Source organism: Ursus americanus, chromosome 25 (genome assembly GCF_024610735.1).
Source record: "Ursus americanus isolate L20-20 chromosome 25, mUrsAme1.1.p, whole genome shotgun sequence".
Taxonomy (NCBI): domain Eukaryota; kingdom Metazoa; phylum Chordata; class Mammalia; order Carnivora; family Ursidae; genus Ursus; species Ursus americanus.
In genome coordinates, this window is record NC_142151.1 from 32,387,755 (window position 1) to 32,404,040 (window position 16,286).

Sequence of the window (16,286 nt, forward strand, 5' to 3'; positions counted from 1 at the left end):
ACCTTTGATGTTATTTCCAGGGATTCCTTAAGCTATCATCATTAATTTTTTGTTGTTGTTCATTTTTCATTTGTTTTTGGATCCTTTCCACTACTCTGTCTTCCAGATTGCTGTCTCCTCTTCTGCACTCACTAATCTGCTGTTGATTCCCTGTGGTTTATTTTTCATTTCCATTATTTTTCAATTCTGATGGTTTCTTTTTATATTTTCTCTTTATTGAAGTTCATCCACTCTTCTCTCAAATTCAGTGAACATCTTTATGACCATTAGTTTGAACTCTGTCGGGTAGATGGCTTATTTCTGGTTTGTTTAGTTTTCTGTGGTTTTATTTTGTTCTTTTGTTTGGAACATATTCCTTTGTCTATTCATTTTCCCTGACTCTGTGTTTGTTTCTATGTATTAGATAGGTCAGTTCCTGGTTTTAAAAGCAGTGGTCTTATGTAGAAGGATCCTGTAGGGCCCAGTAGTGCAGTTGCCCCTGGTCATAAGAACCAGGCACTCTAGGGGTGTCCCCTGTGTCGGCTTCATGTACCTTTCTGTTGTGATTGGGCTGTGATTGCTGTGGGCTCCCTGGTAGTTAGGGCTGGCTCTCAGCCCAAATGTCTGCAATGACTGGCCCTGACTACTATGGGCACACCGATGGGCACGGCTGGCCCCTGGCATGGCTGGCTGAGAGGCCCACCTGCAACTGCTGTGGGCATACTGATGGCTTGACCTGACATTCCCTTCTCTGAGGAAGGAGCTGCTTTGGAGTGGTGCTGGTCTGGTTGGGGCTGCCTGCTGGGTGTAGTGGAGTGGGACCTGCTTTGGAGGAGTGCCTGTTGGGCAGGTGGGTTAGGTAGTGTATAATTGCAAGGGAATGCGAGGGCAGGACTAGCACTGCTAGCAAGTACATAGCGTCAGAATTGGCTCTTGTAAGTATTAGGTTGAAGGAGGGCAAGAAAAATTGTGCCAGCATTTCCATTCCCAGAGAAAGCTTCTACAGATCCCTGCCTGTCTGGCACATGCCCTAAAATTCGTCAATAAATCTCCCTTTATTTATAACCCTGGTGCTTTTCAATCTGCTATTTTTGTGCTGGGTCTTGGACCAAGTGATATGGCATGCTGGCTCTTTAAGAGTGGCGTATCGGTTTTCTATAGTCCTCTGGCTCTTCTGGAGTTAAGCCCCACTGACTTTGAAATCCTGACATTGTGAGGGCTTGTCTTCTGGTTCAGGTTCCCAGGGCTGGGGTGCCTGATATCGAGATTGATTCCCTTGCTTCTTATGAGGACTTCTATCCTCATCATATCCTTCCTGTTTGTAAGTCGTCTCGCCTGAGGGTTTGGTTCTTGACTCTATCTCTGCTCCTCCTACCCGTCTCAGGGTGGCTGCTTCTTTATGTCATTATCTGTGGAGGATCTGTTGCTAGCCTTCAAGTCGTTTTCAGAGTCAGTTGCGTTATATGTAGTTGTTGCCTCGCTGTGTCTGTGGGAAGAGGTAAGTTCAGGATCTTCCTACCCCTTGAAATACCCTAAATCCCCCTCTTCTCCCAGTTTTGACAGAATGGTCTTGTGAAGGAAATGTATCAGCTAGCTAGGACCTACCTCCTAGTTCTCTCTCAAACTTTTGTGATTGTCCAGGTCTCCTTAGTGTTTCTTAGTAGTAGATGGTGTGCCAAGACCCATCAGTGTCCCCAGTGGGTAGGACTGCAGTTAGCGCATGGTTGCTAACCCTCAGGCAGCAGCTGGGTATATATGTATTTAAGCCCCTTCCAGGAAGATATTGGGAGATGAGCTTTTTTGCCTGTTCCTTTGTGCTAGCCACTGGGTTATGTTTTTTGTGTCAAGAACTATTTCTTTGTTTGCTGCATTTCTGTGGGACTTGTGAATGCAAGCCCCATTGGCTGTTAGAACCAGGTGATCTGAAGACTTATTCTTCCGGTGGCTGTCACAAAAGTTGTGGCATTAAATATGCTGTACAAGCTCCTTCCAGGGAGATACTGGTATTTGGTTTTACCGGAGTGGGCTGGAGGGAGAAAGCCTGGTCTCTCGGGAAGATCACAGCCAGCCTCTTGATGCCTGCTAGATTAGAAGCCTTGCCCTACAGCAGTATCTTTTAAGGTAAGCAGATAAACCTTTTTCGGGGAACCTTTTTCAGGGATCTAATGGGATTAAGAGATTTTGCCTGGTTGCTCCTTGCTTAGCCCTGGGGTGACAGGCAGTTAAGAATTGTTTGTTTACTAAAGTCCTACCGGTTTCTTTGAAAGGAAGCCACTGACAAATGTCAGTGCCAGGGCATCCAGTGACCCATTCTTTGGGTGGCAGCTATAATAGCTGGGGCACACCATCTCCTTCTAGGGAGATACTGATGTGCTGGAGTGGTTTGGAAAAAGACAGGAGAGGTGTCCTCTGGCATTCTCCCTTCCTGGAGTGGTTTGCAGCCAGCCCCTAATGTCTGCTGGAATTACAAGCCTGTATCTCAGGAAGGAGCTTTTAAAGTATGCAGATAAACCTTTTCCAGGGAAGGCTGGAAGAGAGATGATTTACCTACTCTATGCTGAACCCTGAGGGATAGCTGTGGTGAGTGCTGCACACCTGTTAAGAATTTGCGTATTTGTTTACTATAGTTTTGTGGGTCTCCTGGACACAGGCCCTGTTGGCTTTCAGAGCTGGGTTTTTGGGAACTTACCTATCTAGTGAGGGCCCTGAAAATTGGGAGTGCTGCATAGGCAGTACAAACCATTTGCTCCTCAGGTCAAAACTAGGAGTTGGAGGTTCCCTCCCAACTATATGGCATTGTGCTAAGGGGGAGGGGGATGTGTTTATGGTAAGAGTGTGTCATAGTTTTTCCTACCTGTTTCAGTGAGGGTATTTCCTCAATTAACTAGTATGTAGGAGTCATTCAGCTAATTTCCGAACCTCTTTCAGAGGGAATGCTGCAAATGTAGCTGTACATATGGTGTGTCTGTGGGAAGAGGTGGCCTCAGGAGCCTTCTGTATTGCCATCTTACTCAACCCTTCCTTGTAGAACAACAAAAAGAACATTACTGTCTTATTTTGGCCCTCACCTAAGCAAAACCATTAGATGCAACTCTTAGGAATACACACACACACACACACACACACACACACATACACATCTGATAGTCAAATAAAAAATTACTTTTGGATCATCAGCTATCTTAATTGTATTGTATAAGTAGATATTTGTACTCTTTGGCAGCCCAGCATCTGAGCCCCTTGTGTGTGTGGGGGGGGATACTTCCCACCTTATGACTTTTGGTGCTAGGCACAGGCCACCTTCCTCTAAAGAATGTGGGGGAAAAACCCCCACAAAACCCAACACACATAAAAAAAACCCCACAACAAAACCCAGATAATGTGTTTCAGGCTGTTCTGCACTAGGGAATGGGCATATGATCTAAGCTCGGACTTTGATATGCTTGTCCTACACTTTGAATCAGCAGTTACTGAGCCAGAGAGAGAATACAGAGAATCTATTGTAGTTTCAGGCAGTTGTAGGAGCTGTAGCAGGATTGAATTTTCAGGGACAGTAATGTCAGTGATGCCAGAGGAGGTATTTTACTGTCCAGGAGTGGAGATGGTGAAGCCGCCACCGTGGCCCCTCTGGCCAACTTAGTAGTCTTTAACTTTTAGCAAGCGCCTTTCGTCCACATGATTGGTTAACCAAACCTTTCTTTGTATATCTATAGATCATGCATTGTTTCCCAGACAGTCTCAGAGCCAAACCCCCTTGCACAACCTCTGAGTACCACGATAACATCTGTAGCTGGTACCATTGAGTCGGCACGCAATCAAGAAGTGTTGCAGACCACTATGCTCCCTTTTTACCGATTTAAAAAAATATTTTAAATTAAAAAAAATTATTTAAATTCTAGTTAGTTAACAAAGTATAATGTTATTTCCTGGTGTACAATATAGTCATTCTACATTTCCGTAAAACATCCAGTGCTCCTCACAAAGTACGCTCCTTAATTCCCCCATCACCTCTTTAAGCCATCCCCCGACCTACTTCCCCTCTGGTAACCATCAGTTCTCTGTAGTTGGTTTTTGGTTTTCTTCTCTCTTTTTTCTCCTATGATCATTTGTTTTGTTTCTTATATTCCATGTATGAGTGAAATGATATGGTATTTCTCTTTGACTGACTGACTTATTTTGCTTAGCATAATACTCTCTAGCTCCATCCGTGTCATTGCAGTTGGCAAGATTTCATTCTTTCTGATGGCCGAGTAGTATTCCTGTGTGTGTGTGTGTGTGTGTGTGTGTGTGTGTGTATATGTACACACCGCATCTTCTTTATCCAGTCATCAGTTGATGGACACTTGGGCTGTTTCCATAATTTGGCTATCGTTGAAAATGCTGCTATAAACATCACCGTGCATGTATTCCTTTGAATTAGTATTTTTGTATTCTTTGGGTAAATACCTACTAGTAGAATTGCTGAATAATAGGGTAGTTCTATTTTTAACTTTTTGAGGAACCTCCATATTATTTTCCTCAGTAGCCGTACCAGTTTGCATTCCCAGCAACAGTATAAGAGGGTTCCCCTTTCTCTGCATCCTCACCAACACCTGTTGTTTCCTGTATTGTTAATTTTAGCTATTCTGACAGGTGTGAGGTGGTATCTCATTGTAGTTTTGCTTTGCATTTCCCTGATGAAAGTGATGTCGAGCATCTTTTCATGTATCTGTTGGCCATCTGTATGTCTTCTTTGGAAAAATGTCTGTTCATGTCTTCTGCCCATTTTTTAACTGGATTTTTTTTTGAGTGTTGAGCTTGATAAATTCTTTATACGTTTTGGACACTAATCCTTTATCAGATATGTCATTTGCAGATAATCTCCTATTCTATAGGTTGCCTTTCAGTTTTGTTGTTTGTTTCCTTTGCTGTGCAGAAGCTTTTTATTTTGATAAAATCCCAGTAGTTTATTTTTGCTTGTTTCCCTTGTCCCTGGAGACATATCTAGTAAGAAGTTGCTATGGCTGATGTCAAAGAGGTTACTACCGGTGTTGTCTTCTAGGATTTTAATGGTTTCCTGTCTCACATTTATGTCTTTCATCCATTTGGAATTTAAGAAAATGGTCCAGTTTATTTATTTATTTATTTATTTATTTATTTATTTATTTTTTAGATTTTATTTATTTATTTATTTGTCAGGGAGAGCACATGCACACTAGCTGGGGGAGCAGCAAGCAGAGGTAGAAGCAGACTCCCCGCTGAGTAAGGGGCCTGATGTGGGACATCATAACCTGAGCCAAAGGCAGATCTTAACTGACTGAGCCACCCAAGCATCCTCGGTTTAGTTTTTTTTAACTTTTTTTTTTAAAGTTGGCTCCACACTCAACATGGGGCTTGAACCCACAACTCTGAGATCAAGAGTTGCATACTCCACTGACTAAGCTAGTCAGGCTCCTCCACTTTCCTTCTTTTGCATGTTACTGTCCAGTTTTCCCAACGCCGTTCGTTTCAGAGACTGTCTTTTTTCCATTGTATATTCTTTTCCTACTTTGTCAAAGATTAATTGACCATATAGTTGTGGGTTTCCCCTTTTAGTGATAACTGCCCTAAAGTTCCTTTAAAATTCTTTGGGTGGTTGGGGGGGGGGGAAATCTTTGGCCAGGCAGAGAAACCTCAGAGTTGGTTTTTGCACAGGAGTCCACCTTCTCCCCAGGTGATCAACCTCCTGAATAAAGCTCAAATTCCTTTCCAACTAAAACTCATCTCGAGGTGAGTATTGGCTTTTCAAGCAAAGAACAGCTGAACTTGGATTTTCTGTAACAGTGGTATAATCAGTGGTGTCCAATGTTGACCTGTGTCAGCAGTGATGTCCTTATTGAAACTAATTATGACATGGTTTTGACTGTGACCTCACAGCCTAGACTATCTTGTTCCTGCTGGTTGCCAAATCTGCTTTCTCAGCCTTCTTGGCAGGTTTGTTGGCTACCCAGTTTCCTTTTATTTTTTATTTATTAACAATTTTTAAAAAAGATTTTATTTATTATTTATTTGAGAGAGCATGAGCCGGGGGGAGGGGAGCAGAGGAAGAGGGAGAAGCAGACTCCCTGTTGAGCAGGGAGCCAGTGTGGGTGCTCAATCCCAGGACCCTGAGATCATGACCTGAACTGAGAGCCAAAGGTAGAGATGCTTAACCGACTGAGCCACCTAGGTGTCTCAACCCAGTTTCCTTTTAATGCATTTATTTTCTTTGTAAATTAACCAAAGGTGCTTTCAGTTTCTTGGAACTAAGAATCCTAATTGATGCAGTGTTTTTCTTTAGTGCATTTAATTGAGAGACACTGTTTCGTAGCATCAGTTGCCTTAATAACAATCTAAAATGTTTTATTTGAGAAATTACCTTTGACTTCTACATCAGGATCCTTTTCACTTTTATTATGGTAGTAGGCTGATCTAGCAGCTGATCTTGAGTTCTTTTTTTTTTTTTTTAAAGATTTTATTGATTTGAGATAAAGCAAGAAAGGAAGAGCGAGCACAAGCTGGGCAGAGGGACAGAGGAAGAGGGAGAAGGCTGTTGAGCAGGGAGCCTGATAAGGGACTCGATCCCAGGACCCTGATCATGACCTGAGCTAAACGCTCAACTGACTGAGCCACCCAAGCACCCCTTGAGTCCTTAATTGACTTTTGTTAGGCAGAGTGATGGGGATTATGTAGTACAGAGAATTTGGTGAGAGCCATAAGCGTGTCCTGGAAAATGGAAAATCAGCCTGGAATGAAAGCACTTGATATTTACATATATAAAGACTGTATTTAGATTTTGACTTGTCCTTAATTTTGCTGATCTTTATGATGTTGGAACTGCTTGTAGAATTGATATCTCTTCTTATTATCTGTTTATAAACTGAAATGCTTAATATTGCTGGCTCTGTCATACTTCTTATATTTCTGAACTTTGAAAAGTCACTTGGCTAAGTCACTTGCAAGTTTTTTGTAAATTTTAATATGACGGAGAATAAACTAGTCTCTAAGATCCACTCCAGCCTTAACATTTGAGGTGTCAATGAAATGTAATTTATTTCCTTTTTCTTTTCTAAAGTTTGAATGCCAGCAGTACACTTATGATGCTGCACAGAACAGAATAGATTGGGTTCTTTGTTCAATGAGCTCAAAATGGTCAATTAGGACAGAGCTATTGGGAAGTATGTTAAAGAACAAGTTCAGTAAGTGGCAAGTATGAGGGTATTCAGTAACTTACTCATGTAGTTTATGAAAATTTGGAAAAATGAATAGCTTGTGTATTCACAGTTGACATACTTGGAAAGTAGTGTAATGCACTGGTTAAAGTTTTTAAAATCAGAATTCTTGGAATTAAATCTCCATTTTACACTTACCAGCAATGTGACTGTGGGCAAATTAGTTAACCTCTCTGTGTCTTAGTTTCTCCATCAGTAAAATGAGGATAAAAATAGATCCCACCTTACGGAGTTGCTGTGAAGATTAAATGAATTTATACATATGAGTATCCAAAGCATTTAGGGTGGTGCAAGATGTATGGTACTTGCTATTAGCAGTTTTAATTTTCATGTTGTTATATAATCTCATGTAGTTAAGATACATTTTATAATTTTACTTATAATTCTTGCACAAATCTTGTTGAGACTATAGTTTCATGTGTATCCAAAAGCTGTATTGTTGGGGCGCCTGGGTGGCTCAGTCGTTAAGCGTCTGCCTTCGGCTCAGGGCGTGATCCCGGCGTTCTGGGATTGAGCCCCACATCAGGTTCCTCCGCTGGGAGCCTGCTTCTTCCTCTCCCACTCGCCCTGCTTGTGTTCCCTCTCTCGCTGGCTGTCTGTCTCTGTCAAATAAATAAACAAAATCTTAAAAAAAAAAAGCTGTATTGTGCAGATCTTTTTAAATTGTTGAATGTTTTATAGCATTCCATTATTACTAATAGAGTAAATATTTTATAACTGTTAAAAACTGTACTGTCATTGGGATTCAGTGCAGTGTTTAGCACAAAGATCACAGGTATAAGGCACATCCATAATGACTATTTTTTAAAAGTCAGGTACACATATAATTAATATATTAATATAATTAATATATTAATATAATTAATATAACTGAAGTTTCTCTAATAATAAACTTAAAATTTCCTTAGATCCAAATAGATTTTGATGTTCTCTCTATTCCCTCTTGATTTTAGTAGAATATTGAAATATAAGGGAGGCAAGAAAATAACAGTTTTGACCAAGAATATTGCTATTAGATGAGAATGTTTCAGGGATACATCTCTTCCAATGCATTGTTTTGTCTTTGCTTATATTGATTTTATAATTCAGGTTTATTCTGTGTTTTATTATTCTTCGTAGGCCTAGAGTCTTTTTTACTATTTCTTGGATTTTCTAAGAAAATTGTCTGAAACAATATAAACTGTAAATAAGAACATTTTTATAGTTTCTTTTCAGAAAATAATTCTTACTGTACTTCTAGATTTTTAATTTCAAGTTGTCAATTCAGCTAAAATGTCAATTGTTTTAGAGACTATTTAATCATTATATCTTTTGTCTTGCTTCCTTTTTCAGTACCAGGGTTCTGATCAAGCAGGAAAGGAGAAAGCAAAAGGTAAAGAAAAAATATTTTTATTTATATTAGCCTTATAAGAACAGTGATCTTTTGGTGTTTTTCAAAGGGTAATAAATTCACCTAAGTAACTGGAAGACCATCCAGTCTTCTCTGTTCTTATAGATAGCTTGATTAGCCAACCATTTTTTCAGGTGGAGACTTAAAGATCATTGCTAATTCTTGTTGTCATTCTAGTTCCAAAATATATCCCAGTATTTTAAGGAAAGTCTGATCACTTCTCGCTACCTGTGCATACCTGTGCTATGAGTACCCTGATTCAACTCATCGTTGAGTGCCTAGAGTATTATGACGGCCTTATAATGTATCTTCTACTTTTTTTAAAAAATTTTTTTCTTACATCAATTTTATTATATAAAGTTGAGCATGTATATATCTTACAGCCGATCAGTATATATTCAAGAGAAACTTCCACATGTGTACTTTGAGACCTGTACAAGCTTGTTTGGATCATTGTTGTTAAGTAGCAAAAAAGAAAGAGAAGAAGGCAAAAGAGAAGAAGAAGAGGGGCAGAGGAATGGGGAGGGAAGGGGACCACCCAAATGTTCATTAGGGATAGAATGGTTAAACAAATCATGGCATACCCAAGTAATGATATAGCAGTGAAAATGTGTTAACCACATGTAATTAATGTAGATGAATCCCCAAAATATAATGTTGAACAAATGAAGCACTCAGAATGTAAGCAGTAAGATTCCATATATAAAAAGTTCCAAAACAAAATATGTTCAAAGCTTATAAAACTTAAAGAAAAGCAAGGGAGTATTATTACAAAAGTAGGATAGTTATTAACTTAGTGAAATGATGTCTCATTGTAAATTTAACTTGTATTTTCTTGATTACTAATGAGGTTATCTGAAATTTTCATCCATGTTTCCTCTTTTGTGAAGTATTTTTCCAAGTATTTTTTCCATTTTTAATTTGTGTTGTCTTTTCCTTATTGTCTTTATATATTTAGAATTCTTCGGTTATATGTGTACTCTATAGCTTTTATCCTTAATGCTGTCTTTTAAGGAAGGTTCTTAATTTTAATGTAATCAAATTTATCATTGTTTTTCTGCTTTATCTTTTATTCCTTTGTAGTCTGTTCTTCACACAGCAGTTAATATGATCTTTTAAGATCACAAATCAGAATTTTCATTCCCCTGCTTAAAAGCTTCAATTGTTTTTCATTGCTTTTAGAATAATATCTGACTTAACCATAGCCTAGAAGGACCTGAAGGATCTTCACCCTGCCAACTTCTCTGACTTTGTTACCACTTGGCCTGTTCATTTTATTTTAGCTATACTGGCCTTCTTTCTGCCGTTCTGATCTTTGTCTGGAATATTCTTCCTCAAGATATTTGTGTATCTGGCTTGTCAACATTTAGGTTTCAGCTAAAGTATCTCCTCTTAGGTCGGCTTTCTCTGATCACAGCATCTAAGTAGCTCCCTACCCTCCAGTTACTTTCTCTCCAGGACCATTTTTTTTTTTATCACTTTTCTCTTTCATAATCTGGTATTTTCTTATAAATTTGTTTCCTCTGTTCTCCCCCACCTTCATCAGCATGTATTCATCAGAAGAGGGATTTTATTACTTTTGTTCATTTTGTGTCTCCTATACCTAGAATTGTGTTGAGCAATAACATAGGCATTCAATAAATAAACTATAATCTGTCCCCAGATTTTTTTTATAAGAAAGGGAAAAACATATGGCCCTTCCCAGAAATGTTGATCTCTAGTTATGTCACTTTCCTATTCTTTGAAAATGTCATACCTTCCCTTGAATATGTCATGCCTCCCTTAAACCACTCTTCTCCAACCCTATTTTTAATCTCTTCATACTCATTAGATGACTTTGTCTTATATTTCAGAGGAAATAGAAGCTATCCGATGAGAATTATCTCATATATCTACTATCAGTTCTGTAAACTATCTTACATCTTCACTGATCCTCTCTTTCCCTTCTGTGATAATGGAAGTAGTTTCCTTCAGTCAAAGGAAGGTCTGTTTATTTGCAGTCTGGATTCCATCTTTCTCAAGGACTTCACTGAATCAGTTACTTCTTCTCTTTCTTGTATCCTCAACCAGTCACTGTCAACTGGAGGCTTTCCACTGATATTCAGACATACTCAATTTTCCCTTATTAAAACAAGTGAAGCCCTCTCTGGATCCTTTCCCTTTCTTGCTATGCCCCTTCACTTTTATCTCTCATTCACTTCTCAGTCCACTCAACAGTACAGCTCTTGCTAATGGCAAAGTAGCAGTCATGGAAGGATAATGAAAGAAATTAAATTGACTCTGGCTGGAGATTAGTCTCACACAGCTGCTTTTCCTTGTCCTCTTATTTCAGTTGACTTTTAATGGTACTAAACTGTGCATATCTTTAAGGTTTTTAATATCTGTGGGATAGTTACTCTGTAGAAAAACAAATTTTTAACTTGTCAGATTTTTTTAATCAAAATTTTAAAAAGCTTTACACTTCAGATAATTTTTAATCTTTTGATACCTAGTAATGCCTTTATAAAGTTCTATTTTAAAGGCATTACATATACCAAAAAGATTTTAAGAGGCTGTGAAATTAAGGGTCTTTAAGCAAACTATGTTGTCATGATTGATTTTAATTTATATGTAAGTATATAAAGGGGGTGTCAAAAATATAAAAATGTCCAGTCAATTAATTACTAAATAGCATTATTACTTTTTTATTTTTTATGATTCTGCCTAAAACCATATGGTTGTTGTAATAACTTTTATTTTTAATTATTTTAGGAATATTTTGAAAAGAAAAGGTTAAAATCAAAAATGAAATTACTGGGGGTTTCATCCCCTGTCAAAAATTCCACTGTCAGTTTAGACCTCCTTAACCTATATATGGTAAATCACATATCTTGCCAGAAGAAAACACCTGGTAAGTCTTTCCATTAGCATTTTGTTTTGATTCTAATGTGATCATAACATTGTTTTCTAATAAATTTATAATTTTAGAACTCAAAGGATATGGAAAGTAAACTAATTTTAAAACTTGGTTGCCTTCTTAAATTACTTTTTGTTTAAAGTACCTTTGTTACTTTTTGCTTAAAATCCTTTTATTGCTTATCTATTTTTAAGTTGTGTGTTATATAAAATTAATTTTATAAGACATGGTCAAAGTTATTATATTGCAGTTGTTTTAATTACTACATTAATCTGTGTAGGCAGATAGTTACCAAAGTTTAGCTAAAAGAGCAGGAAATAAATGTCTTTACTGTCTTAAAGTATTTAGAGAATTTGTTTGAAAGGAGGTGCTGAAAAGATTTTTACCTCAATAATTAGTTTCCTATATCACAACTTGAATAATTTCTTAGGCATTCTTGGAATTTTAACTAGAGTAGACTAATACTTCAAAATAAAGTTCATTTTTGCCTGTACTTTGAGCCTTCAAGTGAATTAAAAGTTTAGTCAGAGTATTTTTTTTCTCAGGGAAACTCGTGTCTGATATTTAATTTTTAAAATAAGTATGAAAATGAGAACTTAAGAAATAAGACAGCTCATAAAGGAGGGATAGAAATTGATCATAAGTGCTGTTAGTATCTCCTCTTCCTTTCTCTGGCATTTTTATTCCTTAATGCAGACGGCGGTTTATAGAAGCAAATTTAGTTATACTTTAGACATAAATACATTATTTATGGACTTTAGGAATAAAAGGTTCGTTGTAAATCTATTTGATGTATTTACCTTCTTTTTCTTCACTTATGTAATACGGTGTTATCAGCCACAGTCATGACATTTTACATTAGCTCCTCATACCTTATTCATCTTACAGCTAAAAGTTTGACCTGTTACCAACCTGTATTTCCCCTACTCCCTAGTCTCCTGCCTCTGACAGCCACTTTTCTACACTGTTTCTGTGAGTTTGATTTTTTTCAGATTCCACGTGTAAGTGATACCATGCATTGTTTGTCTTTCTCTAGCTTGTTTCAGTTAACATAATGCCTTTAAGGTTCATCCGAGCTGTCATGAATGGCAGAATTTCCCTAATGTTCATGGCTGAAGAATATTTCATCATATGTATATATCTCACATGTTCTTTATCCAGTCATCCATTGACAGACATGAGCTTGTTTCCATATCTTATATCTTGCCCATTGTGAATGATGCTGCTGTGAACATGGGACATGGGAGTACAGATACTCCAGATGATTCTGTTTTCATTTCCTGTGGCTATATACGCAGAAGTGGGATTGCTGAATCATGTAGTTTTAATTTTTTGAGGAACATATATTATGTTCTCCATAGTTGCTCCATCCATTTGCATTCCTATCAACTCTGCACAAGGGTTCCCTTTTTTCACATCCTTCCCAACATTTGTTATCCCTTGCCTTTTTGATGATAGTCTTTCTAACAGGTGGGAGGTGATATCTCCTTGTGGTTTTGATTTGTATTTCCCTGAAAATTAGTGATGAGCACCTTTTCATGTGTCTGTTGGCCATTTGTATGTTTTCTTTGGAAAAATGTCTGTTCATTTCCACTGCTCATTTACAAAATTAGATTGTTCATTTTTTGCCAGGAGTTGTATGTTCATTTTATATTTTGCAGTTTGAACCCTTATCAGATATACGATTTGCAAATATTTTTTCCCATTCCATAGTTTGTCTTTTCATTTTGGTAATGATTTTCTTTGCTGTGTAGATTTTTAGTTTGATGTAGTTCCAGATGTTTGTTTTTGCTTTTGTTGCCTTTGTTTTTGTGTCAAATCCAAAAATATCATTGCTTAGACTGATGTCAAGGAACTTACCCTTATGTTTTCTTCTAGTTTTATGGTTTTAGGTCTTACATTCAACTCTTTAATCCATTTTGAGTTGAATTTTGTGTATGTTGTAAGATAGGAGACCAGATTCACTCTTTTTCATGAGGCTTTCCAATGATGTATTTACCTTTATATATTTCCTTTCTTCCTCACTTTCTTTTCATTTATACAGTCAACATGTTTATTGAGTACCTCCATTATTGAGTACTTCCATAAGTAGTGTATTGGATGCTGGGAATAGAATAGAAAATGATGGGGTCAGGACACACTGTCCCAAAAATAAGGCATGTTGGAATACTAAAGATTTTAAGCAGAAGGAATTGAGAAGTGGCATGTGCAGGAAAGATCCTCATGTGAGAATTGTTCTCCCTGTACCTGGAGGAAAGGAACATCTTTATCTCCAAGACAGAGGGACACTGAGAAGAATCTAAACTAATAAGCCTTGCTGTTTCCTTCAGTTGGCTACAGTTAGTCCATACCCCCTTTTGTTTGATCATCACTACTTTTCATTCTCCATCAAACTGCTCAAGTTTAACCACTTCTTTGGGTCCCAGTTTCCTTATAAAGTTTTCCATTTAAAATTTATACTAAATAAATTGGTATGTTTTTTTCTCTTTATTAATCTTTTATTATAGAGTCCCTACTTGAGAATTTAGAAAGGTATAGAGGAAAAAGATATTTTCCTTCCCTACAAAAGCATACGTTTATTAGTGATGGTATTAGGAGGTGGGGCCTTTAGGAGGTGGTTAGGTCATGATGATGGAGCCCTCATGAATGTTATTAGTGCTTTTATAAAGAGACCCCAGAGAGCTCTCTTTGCTCCTTTCACTGTGTGAGGACAGAGGGAGAAGACAGCTGTCTGTGAACCAGGACTCAGGCTCTCACTAGACCCTGAATCTGAGAGCACTTTGATCTTGGACTGCTTGGCTTGCAGACTGAGAAATAAATTTCTGTTGTTTATAACTACCCAGTCTGTGGTATTGTGTTACAGCAGCCTGAATGGACTAAGACACTTTACTAAAAGGAAAGGGCAGTGGTAGAGCTGGGCCCCCACTGCTTGAATCGGGGACTTGAATACCACCAAGATTTTTTTCTCACTTTAGAGAAAAAAATTAACTTTATTTTCTCAGATTGTCTTTTACGTTCAGGCTTAAAACGTGACCTTAAAAACCAGTATTGCTCATCTCTCCTGGTTTGCCACAAGGGAAACACTGAGAGTTGTTTCTTTGGTTCTGAGTTTTTAAATTTTACTGGAAGCATATTACCTTACCCTACTGGTGCCAGGTCCTAGCACTGGAGCAATTATTTATAACCACACAGATGTAATCCTACTATTGATTCATCTTGGGTCAGATGGCTGCCCTTAAGTCAATTATTTTTTCTAGGGACAGGGTTTATAAGAAGATAGGAAGTTCTCTGTTAGAACTGTATAGCTGGGGCGTCTTGGTGGCTCAGCTGGTTAAGCATCCAACTCTTGGTTTTGGCTCAGATCATGATCCTGTGGTCATGGGATCAAGCTCCACGTTGGGCTCTGTGCTCGTCACAAAGTCTACTTCAGATTCTTTCTCCCTTTCCCTCCTGCTCTCTCTTGCTCACTCTCAGATAGACAGATAGATAGATAAATAAATAAATAAATAAATATCTTTAAAAAGTACATGCACACACACAAAAAAACCCATATGTAGTTGGTATGTGTGTCAAAAGCATTACCCAGAAAAGGAGAGTAGTTAAAAAGTACTGAGCAGACCAAATAGTGGAATCTTGTCTAAGGAGAGAAAAGGCTTCTGTTCCCATAAAGTTTAAAAATCTACTAAGAGAGGTAGAATTAATCAGGTGCAATAAACCATAGTAAGTGGTATAATAGAGAACATACGTACTGCTATGGGCATGTATAACATAGCATCTGGTATAGTCTGGGGGTCAAGGAAATCTTAGAGGAAGGAAAAAAATAGAACTGAATCAGTGTAGCCCCTTTGATGAGGACTATGTAAGATAATGAAAAAGAGATGATTTGAATTATCTATGATAGTTTTTAGTACTGTAATGACTTCTAGCATATATAGAATATAGGTAGTTTTAGGAAATTTCTAAGATGTACACTTGTTTAATGAACATTGTATATCAAATATTGCTTTTAAAATATTTTTAATTATTTTTTCATTATAGAAACTGTGAGAAAACCAATCCACGTGAATATGCATAGAGACGTAAAAATGCCCCTAAGAAAGCATAATTTAGAACTTCCAATGTCACCTCACCGTGTACCATCTAACCTCTGCATTGATGATAGAGACAACAGGTATATTTTAGCAAGGTTGTATATTATTTAGGTATTTAAGCAGGTCATCATCAGTACTGTTTCATTCATTAGAAAATGTACAGAGGACTTTTCTTCTAGCTGTAGTTTTTGTTTGGCTGTTAACAGTATTATTAAAGTATTAAGACTTTCATCAAAAAAGCTAATGTCCATACTAAGTGTTTTGTACACATAGTTTGACTTTCCTTATCCTCAAAATGTTTCTCTAGTAATAATACAATTTTTATAACATTTGAGAATGATTGAGTTCTGTATGTTTTCGTGTATTTCTATAGAACAGTGTAAGTTTTAAATACATATAAAAAGATAGCCAAATTTATTACCAGCTTTTTTTTAACCTTAAAATTTTCTTTTCATTTTTATGTACTATCAAGACTAGGCAGCAAGAAAGAACTTGACACAGTTCAGGTAAGATTAAAAAAAAATTTTTTTTAAAGTTACTTTAACAATTGTGGCATGCTACCAAATGATAGAAATTTTTGGAATATCAGGGAAAATTATTCTTTAAAAAAATTTTTCATAGTCTTTGAAACTATTTTTAAAGTTTTTAGTATATGGAACTTATACCTTAAATAACTGATTGCTTATGAGAAACTCTTTGGA

The 16,286-nt window shown here is 37.2% G+C and overlaps 1 protein-coding gene across 2 annotated transcripts in view; it reads left to right on the top strand.

Annotated features, from left to right (window-relative positions):
- REDIC1 (regulator of DNA class I crossover intermediates 1) overlaps positions 1-16,286 on the top strand; it is a 117,923-nt gene that overhangs the window by 30,612 nt on the left and 71,025 nt on the right. For both annotated transcript variants that reach the window (XR_015721667.1, XM_045776515.2), the window contains exons 2-5: positions 8,541-8,580; positions 11,350-11,488; positions 15,533-15,665; positions 16,058-16,091. Coding sequence is in view for 1 of the 2 variants with exons in the window: in XM_045776515.2 (XP_045632471.1) it covers positions 8,541-8,580; positions 11,350-11,488; positions 15,533-15,665; positions 16,058-16,091 (346 nt within the window). In the remaining variant the exon portion in view is untranslated. The remainder of the gene's footprint in view (positions 1-8,540; positions 8,581-11,349; positions 11,489-15,532; positions 15,666-16,057; positions 16,092-16,286) is intronic.